A 12,900-nucleotide genomic window follows, 5' to 3' on the forward strand; every position below is an offset into this window, starting at 1 on the left:
TGTGCCCACTTCTCCTTTAGGTCAGTGGCAGATTTGCCAGAAGCAGGAGACAGAGAAGTTTCTTCCCTTTTCTTTCCTTGGCAGGATTCCAAATTTTCCCCCTTGAAACTCCTTTGCTGTGGGTTTTTCTGAATGGAAACTTTCCCCCTGTGCTGACGGGCCCAGGAAGTGCTCTCTGTTAGCCTGATTAAATCAGTCAAAACCTGAGAAGAAATTTTAAATAAATTCACCAGGCTTTGGGTCAGCAAAATGTAAATTTGGTAAAGATGCAGCTCATAGGAATCTGCAAGAAGTGGCTGTTTCTTTACCTCATGGAGCTCAAGGAGAGTGGAGGACATCAGGTCCTCAGTCTCTGATAGAGGTCTAAGAACTTTTCAAATACTACCAAGTATGTTTGAAAGCTTCAGTAGAGGCTGGAGTGACACCTTTTCTACATGCTGTAAAAAAAACACTAATTCTACTTCCTAACATGCTGGGACTTTTCTAAAATATGTAGCAGCCCTACACAGGGTTTTCAGAACAGCCTTGGGTTCTTAAATATTATTTTCTGATGGGGAAATTGAAATTTGCTAGTCTGAATTTAAAGCCATTGTCCTGATGAATATAAAGGTAAGATGAAATGGAGGTAAAAATAAAAACACCCATGGATATTTGAGTTTAGTTACGTAGCACTCTGATTTCACTTTCTTTCCTCTCCCTTCCCCAAGAACCATTTCCATCAGCCAGCCTGGGGTTTGGGAGCCTGGCAGTAACACAGGGGCACAGTGTGTGCTGCAGTCTGCTGAGAAGTAACATGCTCAACATCCCAATTTTCAGGAAATGTCCTAGATCTTAATTGCCCTGCAGTTAGTGTGGCTGAGGAAATAGGTTCTGAATTTGTCTGGCTCCAGCAGAAATGTTTTTCAGGTTAACTCAGTAGAGAAAGGGTATTTGATAGGAGACATTTCCTTCTTCAGGACTGGAGTTAAAATGATGCTGGAATGGGTAAACAGCAGCCACAAAGCAGGTCTAACATTTCAGATCATGCTGTTGTGACTCTTTAGGGCTCTTGCCTGTACCAGGGAGCACAGAGCAGAGCAAGGAGGGGACAGACAGAACCACAGAGCCTGGTGCACCCCATGGAAGCCCCCAAGCACCTGGCCTGTCCCTGCTCTTTGGAAGGGGCACAAGGGGCTCTGTGCCACCCCAGAGTGAGCAGCCCCAGGGTGTGCAGTGATGCAGCTCTGCCCTGGCAGCGCTCATCTCACCCAGGGCTGCGGGCTGAGCTCCAGGGACTGCAGCCGGGGCAGCACAGCGATGTCTGCTGCAGCTGCATCACCTCCGTGCCTCATTTCACCGCTGAAACAGCAGCACCACCTCCTCTGCCCCCAGGCTTTCTAGCCTGCCTCTCACAGGCAGGTGAGAGCGGGATGAGCCCTGGCTGCCCTGCACTTCTGGTGACTGCACCTCTGGGTGGTTTTAAGTGCCATACTCTTGAGTGTCTGACCTGGCAGGGTCAGCAAGTGTGTGGGCTGAGGAACAAAACACCAGACAATCGTTTTCTTCTCACTTTTCTTGCCTATGTTATGCTGAAGTAATGTACTGTAGCTTTTTTTTTCCCAGGAATTTCATGAATATTTCTTTTTTTCGTCCAGCTACGACGAATGTGTGGGGCCAGGAGCAACACAGATATATATTCCCACAGATGATCCCCCTCCATATTCCCTGACGGACCCTTGCCAAAGAATTGAAACACCTGGAAACATCTATAGCACGCAGGAGGAGGGGGCAGCCCGTGCCGCAGGGAGGCTGCGGGAACCCGGCCCGGCCCTGGCCGTCATCTCCCGGTGCGGGGAGCGGGACAGCGGCGTGTGAGCACAGCATGTGGGCACAGCGTGTGGGCACAGCGTGTGTCCGAGGGGACACCGAACACCCTCCCCTGACACCGAACACCCCGCTGCCCATCGGGCCCCAGCACCGCAGTGACAGCGCCGCTTTCCTGAGCTTCTTCTGAAGAACTCAGACCAACAGAAGAATAAAGCCTCTGGAAGTTTTACGCATTTTATATCTTTAAACAGGGATGTAAGGGCACCCCTGTGAATCCCAATGGGATTTTTTTTACAGTGAATTTTGCAAGTTTACGTAAATTTCCCCGTTTGTGCTTCAAAGTGTTCCATGGCATCACACAGCATAAAAGAGCAGCCGAGACAAGCAGTGCATCTGACCTTTCTGAAGCATTGCAGAACCCATTGAAATTAGCCACTCATAACGAAGATAAATGTTATCCAGTCAGGCCTACTTGTTGATTTTATGATACTTTGCATGTTTTAGAACAGATGGAAAAAGAAGAGCCTTTTGTTGTCATTGCAGGTGTCACTAGTACAGCTCATTCGGTGTATTGACAACAAAGCATTTTTCAATAACTCAATAACTCTTTGTCCGTGTGTTTCAGTAGGCAAAGCACTGGCTAAAAAAAAAAAAGATTTTTATCAGTACCACTAGAAACAAAAGAAAAAAAAAAATTAATATTCACATTATTCCTTTGGTACCAGGCTTTCCAGGCCATTGCAAACCTGTTGCAAGTTCTCCTCAAAAGCCACCATGCACCACGGGTGGAGGAGGGTGGCGCTGGGCCCCCAGGTGCAGCACAGCTGGGCAGGCGGGAGCTGCGCGTCCTCCCCGGCCTCGCTGCAGCCAGGGGCAGGCACAGCGACCCCGGAGGGTGCTGCAGGCCGGCTCCGCACACCGCTGCATTTCCAAGCACGGTCCCGGCTCTTTTCCCGTAAGGAGCACTCTGTGAGTGTTCCTGGGTGAGCACTGGGAGCGGTGTGAGCGCCGTGCAAACAGAGACGCCGGGCTGGGCTCAGTAACAGAGCCTCAGGAGCCTCGGAGCGTTCCCAGCTTTAGAGAAGGGACCAGGAAAAGGAGCCCAACGAGTGAGGCCAGGACACTGGGCTGGCAGTGCGTGGGTCCCCGGCGGTGTGCCACGGCAGTGGGAGCTCAGCTCAGGCACGTCAGGGCCGGGGCAGTGGGAGCTCAGTTCAGGCACAGTAGGGCCGGGGCATAGTGGGGCCGGGGCATAGTGGGGCCGGGGCACAGCGGGGCCGGGGCACAGCGGGGCCGGGGCAGTGGGAGCTCAGCTCAGGCACGGCAGGGCCGGGCCACAGCGGGGCCGGGGCAGTTGGAGCTCAGCTCAGGCACGTCAGGGCCGGGGCAGTTGGAGCTCAGGCACGTCAGAGCCGGGGCAGTTGGAGCTCAGCTCAGGCACGGCGGGTCCGGGGCAGTTGGAGCTCAGGCACGGCAGGGCCGGGGCAGTGGGAGCTCAGCTCAGGCACGGCAGGGCCGGGCCACAGCGGGGCCGGGGCAGTGGGAGCTCAGCTCAGGCACGGCGGGGCCGGGGCAGTTGGAGCTCAGCTCAGGCACGGCGAGGCCGGGGCAGTAGGAGCTCAGCTCAGGCACAGCAGGGCCGGGGCGCAGCGGGGCCGGGGCACAGCAAAACCTCGTCCCCAGAGCCGGCCGGGGCTGCACTCGCCGGAGCCTCCCCTGTACCAGCCCGGCAAGAGAACACCGAGTGTGGCACCGAGGGCCTCCCAGAACGGGCACTGGCTCTGGGGCGGGCAGGGCAGCAGGCACCCAGCCCCTCATGGGCACCCCTTGCCGCTTTGCCCCTCCCGGAGCCGCTGGCCGAGCCCCAGGCGCCCGCTGGGCCCAGCTCCCGGGGCTGGGGCTGGGTTTGAGCGACAGCGCATCCCTCAGCCTCGGTCTGCTCATCCTGAGCTGGGCACGATCCAGGGGTGGGACAGGAGCATCTGCTTCCCCCATTCCTTTGTGTGGAAAGCAAAAAAAATGCTGCAAGATTCACACTAGGGGCCCGTCCCGACATCCCACAGCAGGCGGCCAAGGACAGGTTTCTGTCTATCGCCTGAAATGAAAGAGAGTTGGGATCTTGTTGTTCACTTCTGCCTGGAAAGTCCTTTTCCTCATCTGAAATAGTCCCATTCCTCTTCTAAAATAGTCCCATTCCGTGTCTGAAAGCTTCTGTGTCTCTGGCCTAGGACACACAACCCACATGAGAGCAAAGGAGAGCTCAACCCTGTGCTTTCCTCGGGACTTTTCCCCTGGAAAACTTCTTTGCTGTGTTGTTTTGAAATGTGTTACTGCGGGGAACGCACTCTGCATTTTAAAGTAATTTTTAAGTTCTGTGTCTAATGGCAAACCCCAGGGTGAGTCTGGGTGCTGGCAGCAAGCAGAACTGGCTGCCAGCACATCAACAGCAGGGATGGAGCTCCAGCCAGCCCTTGGAGCACCCACAAGCCTGGGCTCCATCTGGGACCAGGGACAGGAGCCAAGGAGCTGTGGCAGGGGAACAGAGTTATCACAGGCTCATCTCCAGGAAATTTCTTAGAGGCATTTTCACTAACATACAAAAAAAAAAAAAAAGTTTTTTACACAGAGAAAATGGGCTTCATTTTCTGTCCCCACTAAAGGATATGTAAAGCTCAGTACAGTAAATATATAATGGTGTTTAAAAGGAAGCAGCATCCAAATTATTAAAATTGCACTTGGATTTTCTGTAAATACTAAATAATTTTCAACTGTAATCATCCTTTCTACACTCCAAAGATTGACACAATTATAATTAATACTTAGATGGGAAGTAATTATATGGTTCTTACTGCTATATAAATTATACCATTACTGAGTCATATGCACATGATGAGATATAAGGTAAGCATGCATTTTTTGCTAAGTAGATGACAGTAAATATGTATGTTGCTAAAATGAGACAATTCTTTTGCAGTTCAGCAAGATTTTCAATATTCTCATATTCTCAATACTATACCCAAAAGAACAAAAAATTCACCATTTTGCACTGCAGAACTGCTGGCACGCATCGCTAGAAGGTAAGGCTCTATTTCACATTTGTGTTTTTAACAGGGAGAGCTGCTCCTCTCCATAAAGTTTTCATTTCAACAGCGATGGCATGCACAGCACCCTGCAATAAGAGGAACAACCCTCTGCCCCAGCTCAGAGGGGCAGAGATGCACAGAAGTGCCTCAGTCAGGTTTACTGGCAGGGCAGGCAGCAGAGAGGGAAGCACAGGGCGCTCTGTGCAGAATGGGATTGCAGAATGGGATTGGCTTCCATCTGCCTTTTGTTTTCTAGTCACTTCTAGTTTGGAAATTTTTAAGTGAATTGTTTTTATACTTGGGTGCTTTGTGAAACCCACCTTAGCCTTTTTGATCAAGGAGGAGAGTTTGGATGCAGTTGGGTCCAGAAGTGCCCTGCAGGGGAACCAGGCTCTGCTGGGACTTCTCTGTGTGGATCCACCTCTGCCTTCTCTGGTGGCATATGGGAGCCTTCCTTGGCCACCACTCAGGCTGTTTAGCCATCACCACTGACCTTTGGGGATGGTGGGTGTGCTGTGACACCCAACTGCCCTTTTCCAGCAGAAATAGGGATGTCCTGTTCAGCTCGTGCATGGGGACTTACTTCCCCTCAGTATTTCTGCATTTAATGTCTTTGGTGTGCAGCTCCAGCTCTAGGTGGCCTGGGGCTTCCTGGGATTTTGCAGTGCTGGGGTTGCACTCCAGCAACCCAGATGCTTTGGGAGCTCTGCCTGTGCAGATAAGTCCTGGCTGCTGTCACAGACACTGCCTGTCCTTTCCAGCTTAGGTCAGGGTGTCATGTCTTAAATTTGTCACTTAAAAATGTGCGCTGACTGCTGCCTGGGCTCTTAAAGGCCAGCTGCAATCCGAGCGTGTGCTTTGGAGTGGCCCACTGTGCTGGTGATCCTGGGCCGCTCTCACCTCATGGATCAACTTTCCTCATGATGGTGGGGGCACTGGTGCTATGCCAGCCTTGCATACAGAGCTTGAGCCGTGCAGTTGTGTGCCAGGAGCAGAGATTGTGCTTTCAGCTGAGGCAATGCTTTGTCCTTTGCAGATCTTTGATCCCCAACTGAGTCATCGCCGACTTGATTCAAGATGCCCCCCATCGGAGGCCCTGCAGGATACACTCCTCCTGAAGGAGGATGGGGATGGGCTGTGGTCGTCGGAGCCTTCATTTCCATTGGTTTTTCCTATGCCTTCCCCAAATCTATCACAGTGTTCTTCAAAGAAATTGAGGTCATCTTCAATGCCTCCAGCAGCAAAGTGTCCTGGATCTCCTCCATCATGCTGGCTGTTATGTATGCAGGAGGTAAGTGGGGTGGAGGCAGTGGTACTTGTGCTCCTGCATCACAGCACAAGATGCTACTCTCCTGCTGGGACTGGTGATTCCCACCTGGCTGTGGTGACAACAACCAAAATTTTGCTAACACTTTGAATTCTCTCCTTATCTGAAAGAAAAGAAAACTCCCTTAATGAGTTTTCTTAAAGGAGGCTGCTCAGAAAGTTTCATTTAATGCCCAGAATGCAAAAACCAGGTTAATCTGTCCTCTGCAAAGCTGTAAAACATTTCTGGGGAATTATGACTTGTGTAATTCTGCCCTTGTCCTTGTTACAGTGAGTTGCAGATGCTGTGTCTACTCCCAGCATCCTCCTGAAGGCCAGGGAGCTGCTCTGCTACATGTGGCAATGTGGCAACTCTGCTCTTAGGGGCACTTTCAGATAAGACATTGATTTTTTTTTTTTCCCCAATTCAGGGAATAGTGGGTGTATGTAGGCATCTGTCCTCAGTTTCTTGTCAGCACAGTTGTGCTTGGAGTGCACTGAAGCCTCGTGCCACATGTTACTGCTTGCTGGTGCCAAGCAGTGCTGTAGGCAGCTTGTGCTGTTTGAGAATGGTAGTGTGCACTGGAAGTGCAGAGACATGAGCAGAATAAGGCAAACCCACATAAACTAAAACAGCTCCACTCCCTGCCCTGTCCTTCAGAAGCTGCCTTTTGAAGACTTTTTACTCTCTAGCTGGGTACTTCATGCATGTTTTTAGCGGGCGAACAGCATGCAGTGTTCCTGGTCTCCAGACCCTGGGGTCTTGTATGTGCCTGCAAACACAGTCTTGTGCTGGGCTGAAAGAAACACTGTGAGCCTGCTGTTGTGGCCACTTCAGAGGCAAATGGGAGCTTGTCCCTGCTGCCAGTCCCCAGCTGGCAGGTTGCCTGCAGCCTTGTTGCATTTGTGCATCCAAGGGAGCTGACGTCAGCTCCCGGCTGAGCACGAGGCTTTCCCTTTGCAGGGAACAGGCTCTGCTTTGTCCTCGCTCAGCTAGCGAAGTGACCAGCACGTTTCCCTGCTCCAATGTTGTAACAAGCTTGTAAACCATGTAACTGCCTTAATGAGACCCAATCTGGGCCATTCCTCCTCTCCCAATAGCTCAGAGCTGGTTCTTCTGGGGGCACTGTCTGGAGCTGCCTGGCAGCAGGGGTAAGAGCTCCCTCCTCCAGTACTGGAGTAGTAGTTGTCCCCATGTGATGATTCTGTCCCTCCTGCTTTCACTGAGCAGTAGCCATTAAATTCCAGCAGCTGCTGGTCTTGGTCTGCTTGGCCATATGCTGGGGCAGGGATGCTGAAAGTACCCCAGATCTACCTGGGTGCATTTTTCCCCCAGAAGGTGGTCAAATACTGAACAGGCTTCCCAGAACAGTGGCCACAGCCCCAAGGCTGCCAGAGCTCAAGGAGCATTTTGGACAATACTCTCAAGCAGAAGGTGGGATTGTTGGGGTTGTCCTTTGAAGAGCCAGAAGTTGGACTCGATTCTTGAGGATCGCTTCCATCTCAGAACTTTTTATTCATCCCCCAGCTGCTGAAGCACTGGAATTGCTGCTGCCCCATTCATTCCTGCCTGAAACCAGACCCTTTACAGAGTCTGAATTGCACTGGAGCAGTCCCAGTGTGCATCCCATTTTCCCTGTCTCCTAGCACACCTGCCTGCTTGGAGGCTGAAAAAGTAGTTCATCCTCTGGAGTAGTAGAATCTCACAGAGCTGGGGCAGCTTCTGTCCTGGGTAGGGCTAGGTGTGAGGAAGCCGCACATTTCCCTCCAGCTGGCCTGTGCAGTCACCATCAGGATGCATGGATGTCATGGTGTCAAATGCTCCTTTGTCAGCCCCATGTTGGGATTAGATTCCATTATTTACGTGGTTTTGGCAGCTTGAGCAATCAAGTTAGATCAGGTAACGTTTAGTCAAAAACACTTCCAGTGAATCTAGAAAACAGGTATGGGTATTGTTTTCCTTTAGAAAAGGGGGGGATGAGGAGAATTGCCCCGAGAGTACCTGGCACTGCCCAGCTGCGTGGCTTCCTGCTGATTGCCCTTTGGAGCCTGCTGTTTTCAGGGGGACTTCCCGGAAGAAAGGCTGTGGCTGCATTTAAACTCTTCAGGGGCATCACATCTGCTGAGTTCAAGGTTCAGGTTTTGCAAAGTGCTGAGTGCTCTGTGCACCTTGTGATGTGGCAGCTCCCAGGTGCTGCTGCTGCCCCCTCTCACAGGACCCAGAGCCATGGCCCATCCCTGGTGGCATTGCACTGGAGCTTCTGGTAGCAGAGAGCAGAATGCTGTGAGGCTGGGAGCAGACTGCAGCACCAAGGCTTCTGTAACCTGCTCCAGACTTTGTTTAAACTAGGCAAAAAGGTCAAGTACCATCCAAGGACCCATGAATAACATGTTGACAGCCTCTCTGTCTGTTAATGGCAGAGCAAGGTCTGTTAATATTCAATGGATGTTCATTCAGTGTATTTAAATACATTTTAGTGTCTGTAGAGCATGCTTGGCAGTCTCTAATCACTGTTTGCTTTGGATTAAAGCGCCTGATACTGAAGCACTTTAAAGGGCAATTGGCCCCTGTCTGCATTAGGGATAGCAGTGAAAACAGAAGCGCCCCTTCTCCTGGGACACTGCTGCTTCTCCCCAAGACCTGAGGAGCTTCACTTGCACCCAGAGAAGGTTTCCTCACAGCTTCATCTGGTCTTGATCAGAAACCTCTGTCAGGGGATGTGCAGTTACTTTGTGGTTGAGACCCCAGCTGATGGTGAGTGGGTGGCTGCAAGTAGGGCAGAGCCCCCAGTGCAGCATGAGGCAGGTGGCTTCGGCCTGTCCCAAAGCCCTGTCTCTGGGGGCAGGTGGTGGCCGGGCAGCTCCTCTTTCAGCCCACAGAAGGCAACTTGCTCAGAGAAGTCAAAGCTTTCTGTGCTTCCATAATTTTCTCTCTCTTATGGTTGGTTTAGATTAGATATTTAGGAAGAAATTCTTCCATGAGGATGATGAGGCCCTGGCACATCATCCTAGAGAAGCCTAGAAAAGCTGTGTCTTCTCCATCCCTGGAAATGGCCAAGAGTGGGTTGGATTGCAGCAACCTGTTCTAGTAGGAAATGTCCCTGCCCATGGCAAGGAGCTGGAACAAGATGATCCTTAAGGTCCCTTCCAACCCAAACCATTTTGTGATTCTCTTGTCTCCAGCTGCCTCTGAACCTTCTGTCCTTTCCCCTTACCCCAGTTCCCTCCCTGGGAGAAACAATGCTGTGTGAAAGCTGGAATCATCTGGCAGTAAAGATGCAGTGTGCTTGTGTGTGTATTTGGTCTCTCATGCAAAGATAACTCCTCTCTGGTGCCTCTCCTTTGTTTGCCCAGGTCCCATCAGCAGCATCCTGGTGAACAAGTACGGCAGCCGGCCCATCATATTAGTAGGCGGCTGCCTTGCCGGCTGTGGGCTGATCGCAGCCTCCTTCTGCAACTCGGTGGAGGGACTCTACTTCTGTATTGGGGTCATAGGGGGTAAGTCATAGCAGTGAAAGGAGCAACTTCAACCCAGTAATTATTAGTTGATGTCTGAATTTGCATGAGTTCTGGTTCTTGTCACTGCCTGGGTGCCTCTTTAGCTGGCAGCAGGGGCTGACTCCTGCTTATGCCAGCTGGGAAGTGGGTGAGTCAGTTGTTGGAATGGACTGTCTGGGGCACTGGTGGAATCACCATCCCTGGAAGTGTTCAAAAAGCATGTGGATGTCACACTTGGGGCATGGGTTAATGGGGACCTGGCAGTGCTGGCGGGATGGTTGGACTCCATTTTCTTAGAGGACTTTTCTAACCTAAATGATTCCATGATTCTAAGTTGGAAATGGAGCTGTGAACTCCCCAGAAGTAAAACCCCACTTGTCCTACTAGCCCTTCTGCCAGTGCTGCTGGAAGCATCCAAGACTTGAGCCCCTTTTCTCTCTCCTGCAGGTCTTGGACTTGCCTTCAACCTGAACCCTGCCTTAACCATGATTGGCAAGTACTTCTTTAGGAGGCGTCCACTGGCCAATGGGCTGGCAATGGCAGGCAGCCCTGTCTTCCTCTCTACCCTGGCACCCCTCAACCAGTTCTTCTTTGGCATATTTGGCTGGCGTGGCAGCTTCCTCATCCTGGGTAGCCTCCTGCTGAACTGCTGCGTGGCTGGATCCCTGATGCGGCCCATAGGTCCCAAGCCAGTTCAGAAGAAAGAGACCAATAAGGAAGCACAGCAGGAGGCTGGGAAAGCGGGGAAAAAGGATGATGGTGACACCAGCACGGACCTCGCTGATGAAAAGGCCAAGAAAGAGAAGGGCTCAGTCTTCCAGACAATCAACAAATTCTTGGACCTGACTCTATTCAAACACAGGGGCTTCCTGCTCTATCTGTCAGGCAATGTAATAATGTTCTTCGGGTTGTTTGCTCCCTTGGTCTTCCTCAGCAATTATGCAAAGAGCAAGAAGATTCCCAGTGACTCAGCAGCCTTCCTGCTCTCCATACTGGCCTTTGTGGACATGTTTGCCAGACCTTCCATGGGACTGGTGGCAAACACCAAGTGGGTCAGACCCCGCATCCAATATTTCTTTGCCATTGCTATTATTTACAATGGTGTTTGCCACATCTTGCTCCCCATGTCCCCCAACTATACTGGCTTCTGCATTTATGCTGGCTTCTTTGGCTATGCCTTTGGCTGGCTGAGCTCGGTTCTCTTTGAGACCCTGATGGACCTGGTGGGAGCTCAGCGGTTCTCTAGTGCTGTTGGCCTGGTGACCATCGTGGAGTGCTGCCCTGTTCTTCTGGGACCCCCTGTGCTAGGTAGGATGTGCTGTGCCTGGAGAACTCACTTGAGGGCATGGTATTAGTGGGGTGGTGCTGGCTTGGTGATTGAACTTTGATCTTAAAGGTCTTTCCCAACCTTAATGATTCTATGGTTCTTTGACTCTGGCTATGCTGCCTGGACTTGCTCAGTGGTGGTGGGTTCCCTTGAGCCATGGGCAGCCCATGGCACTGGGGCAGTAGTCTGTAGACCACTGAGGAATGGCCAAGGAAGTGGGATCTGAACCCATGGCACAGGGTAGGGGGGAGCAGGGAGTAAAGGAATGTGGGACAGATCCTTGTCTGAATGTGAGGGTGATGGGCTTGGGCTGCTCTTGGGAATATCTCCATGACCTGGAGCTGCTTTGGGGGCTTCTTGCTCAATTGTATACTCTTGTCTTTTAGGGAAACTCAATGACATGTATGGTGACTACAAGTACACATACTGGGCCTGTGGGATTGTCCTGATCATCGCCGGGATCTACCTCTTCATTGGGATGGGCATCAACTATCGCCTGGTGGCCAAGGAGGAGAAAGCGAAGAAGGAAAAGGAGGACGAGGCCAACACTGATGAGGCTGGGAAGAAGAAAGAGGAAAAAACTGATGCAGCCTCCTCACCTCGGAAGAATGTGGAGGGTGGTGCCAAAGAGCAGGAGAGCCGCATGTGAGGGACTTAATCCCAGAGTGTCAGGGAAGTGCTGCTGCCCTGGTGTGGGAGCCAGGGCAGAGCTCCGCTGGCGCTGGGGGGCTGTAAGAAGTGTTTAAACCGGGTGTTCATTTTTAAACAGGCTCTGAATTGTCCTTCCATCTGTGTTAAAGGTAACAGGACTACACATGCAGTATCCTCGTGTGTCCAGGGGCACGGGGCTTTTATAGTCTGGCTTTTTAATAGTAACATGAATGTACTAATATGTGCCTTACAGTCTCCATATCTAGCTGAATCTGAACGAGCCTTAACTCTAAACTGTGCTTTAGCTCTGTATTCTGCTTGGGTTGGGGGGCGGGGGGATATGTGTGTGTTTTGGGGAGTTTTCTTGTTAAAAAGCCATAAAAAGCAGGATACTGGATTTGTTGAAGCACAACGGGCTTCAGGGCCAGCCCTGGATGAATACTGCTTCATACGCTTCTTACTGCAGGTCCTTTGCAGGGGAGATGCAGGCATGGGGCAAGGTGCTCCTTAACCCTCATGCCCAGTGCCTCCCGGCTCTTTAGGTGGTCTTTAGGTATGTTTTGAAAACACTTTAGCTATATTGTAGTTCTTTAAAATCCCTGTTTTTGTAGCTGTTCTCTCATGGGATATTCAGGTTGAAGGAAGATGTCTGGGGTTCTTGTTGGGCAGTGTCACCCACTCCAGGGCTGTGGCAGCCCTGCTTGCCCAAGCCTTGCCTGGGGACTGTTGGAGTCCCCCCTGCCTCCCCACTCTGCCTCAATAGTGCCTCTTCTCAGCCCAGTGCTGGGTGATGTGAAATGGGCTCAGGTTGTGCTGCTGGCATTCACGCTGTTTTTGGCTGTGCTGGCGCATCCTGCCCATGGGGTGGGATTCCACCAGAGCATCCCATGCAGCCAGGTGTTTTGGGTGCCTGACCTTGGGCAGAGTGGTGAGGTGAGTGGAGATGGTACATCCCTGAGACTTTTTCTGCTTTTGCTCTTTTATCTGTTAGAGAAACCTCTTTTACTTGCTTCTGTTCAACTGAGATCTTAAGGCGGTGGATGCCGCTAGCCTCTCGCATCTAGGACATGTAAGGGGGAGGAAAGAATTTGTACGTATTTATTTTTTATTTTTTAGTGTTGGAAAATATCTCAATGTAAGTGGAGCAGGTTAATGGCTCTCAAGTTCTAGTAATGTTGATCAGAATTCATGTTAAGAGGCTTGAGTTTTTTCAAATAAACTTGGTTTTTT

General features: G+C 51.2%; 2 protein-coding genes across 2 annotated transcripts in view; both read left to right on the forward strand.

Moving 5' to 3' along the window:
* Nucleotides 1-4,455, forward strand: part of BEAN1 (brain expressed associated with NEDD4 1) — a 53,188-nt gene extending 48,733 nt beyond the window's left edge. Inside the window, exon 5 of the mRNA XM_074551030.1 lies at nt 1,635-4,455. Within this exon, the coding sequence (XP_074407131.1) occupies nt 1,635-1,854 (220 nt within the window). The 3' untranslated portion in view covers nt 1,855-4,455. The remainder of the gene's footprint in view (nt 1-1,634) is intronic.
* Nucleotides 4,456-4,646: 191 nt separating this feature from the next.
* On the forward strand, nt 4,647-12,900 carry LOC141730791 (monocarboxylate transporter 1-like). The gene is made up of 5 exons (XM_074551029.1): nt 4,647-4,883; nt 5,926-6,180; nt 9,549-9,692; nt 10,140-11,000; nt 11,406-12,900. The coding sequence occupies exons 2-5, from the start codon at nt 5,967-5,969 to the stop codon at nt 11,666-11,668; spliced, it is 1,482 nt and encodes a 493-aa protein (XP_074407130.1). The 5' UTR covers nt 4,647-4,883; nt 5,926-5,966; the 3' UTR covers nt 11,669-12,900.

This window comes from Zonotrichia albicollis, chromosome 13 (assembly GCF_047830755.1).
Source record: "Zonotrichia albicollis isolate bZonAlb1 chromosome 13, bZonAlb1.hap1, whole genome shotgun sequence".
Classification (NCBI taxonomy): Eukaryota; Metazoa; Chordata; class Aves; order Passeriformes; family Passerellidae; genus Zonotrichia; species Zonotrichia albicollis.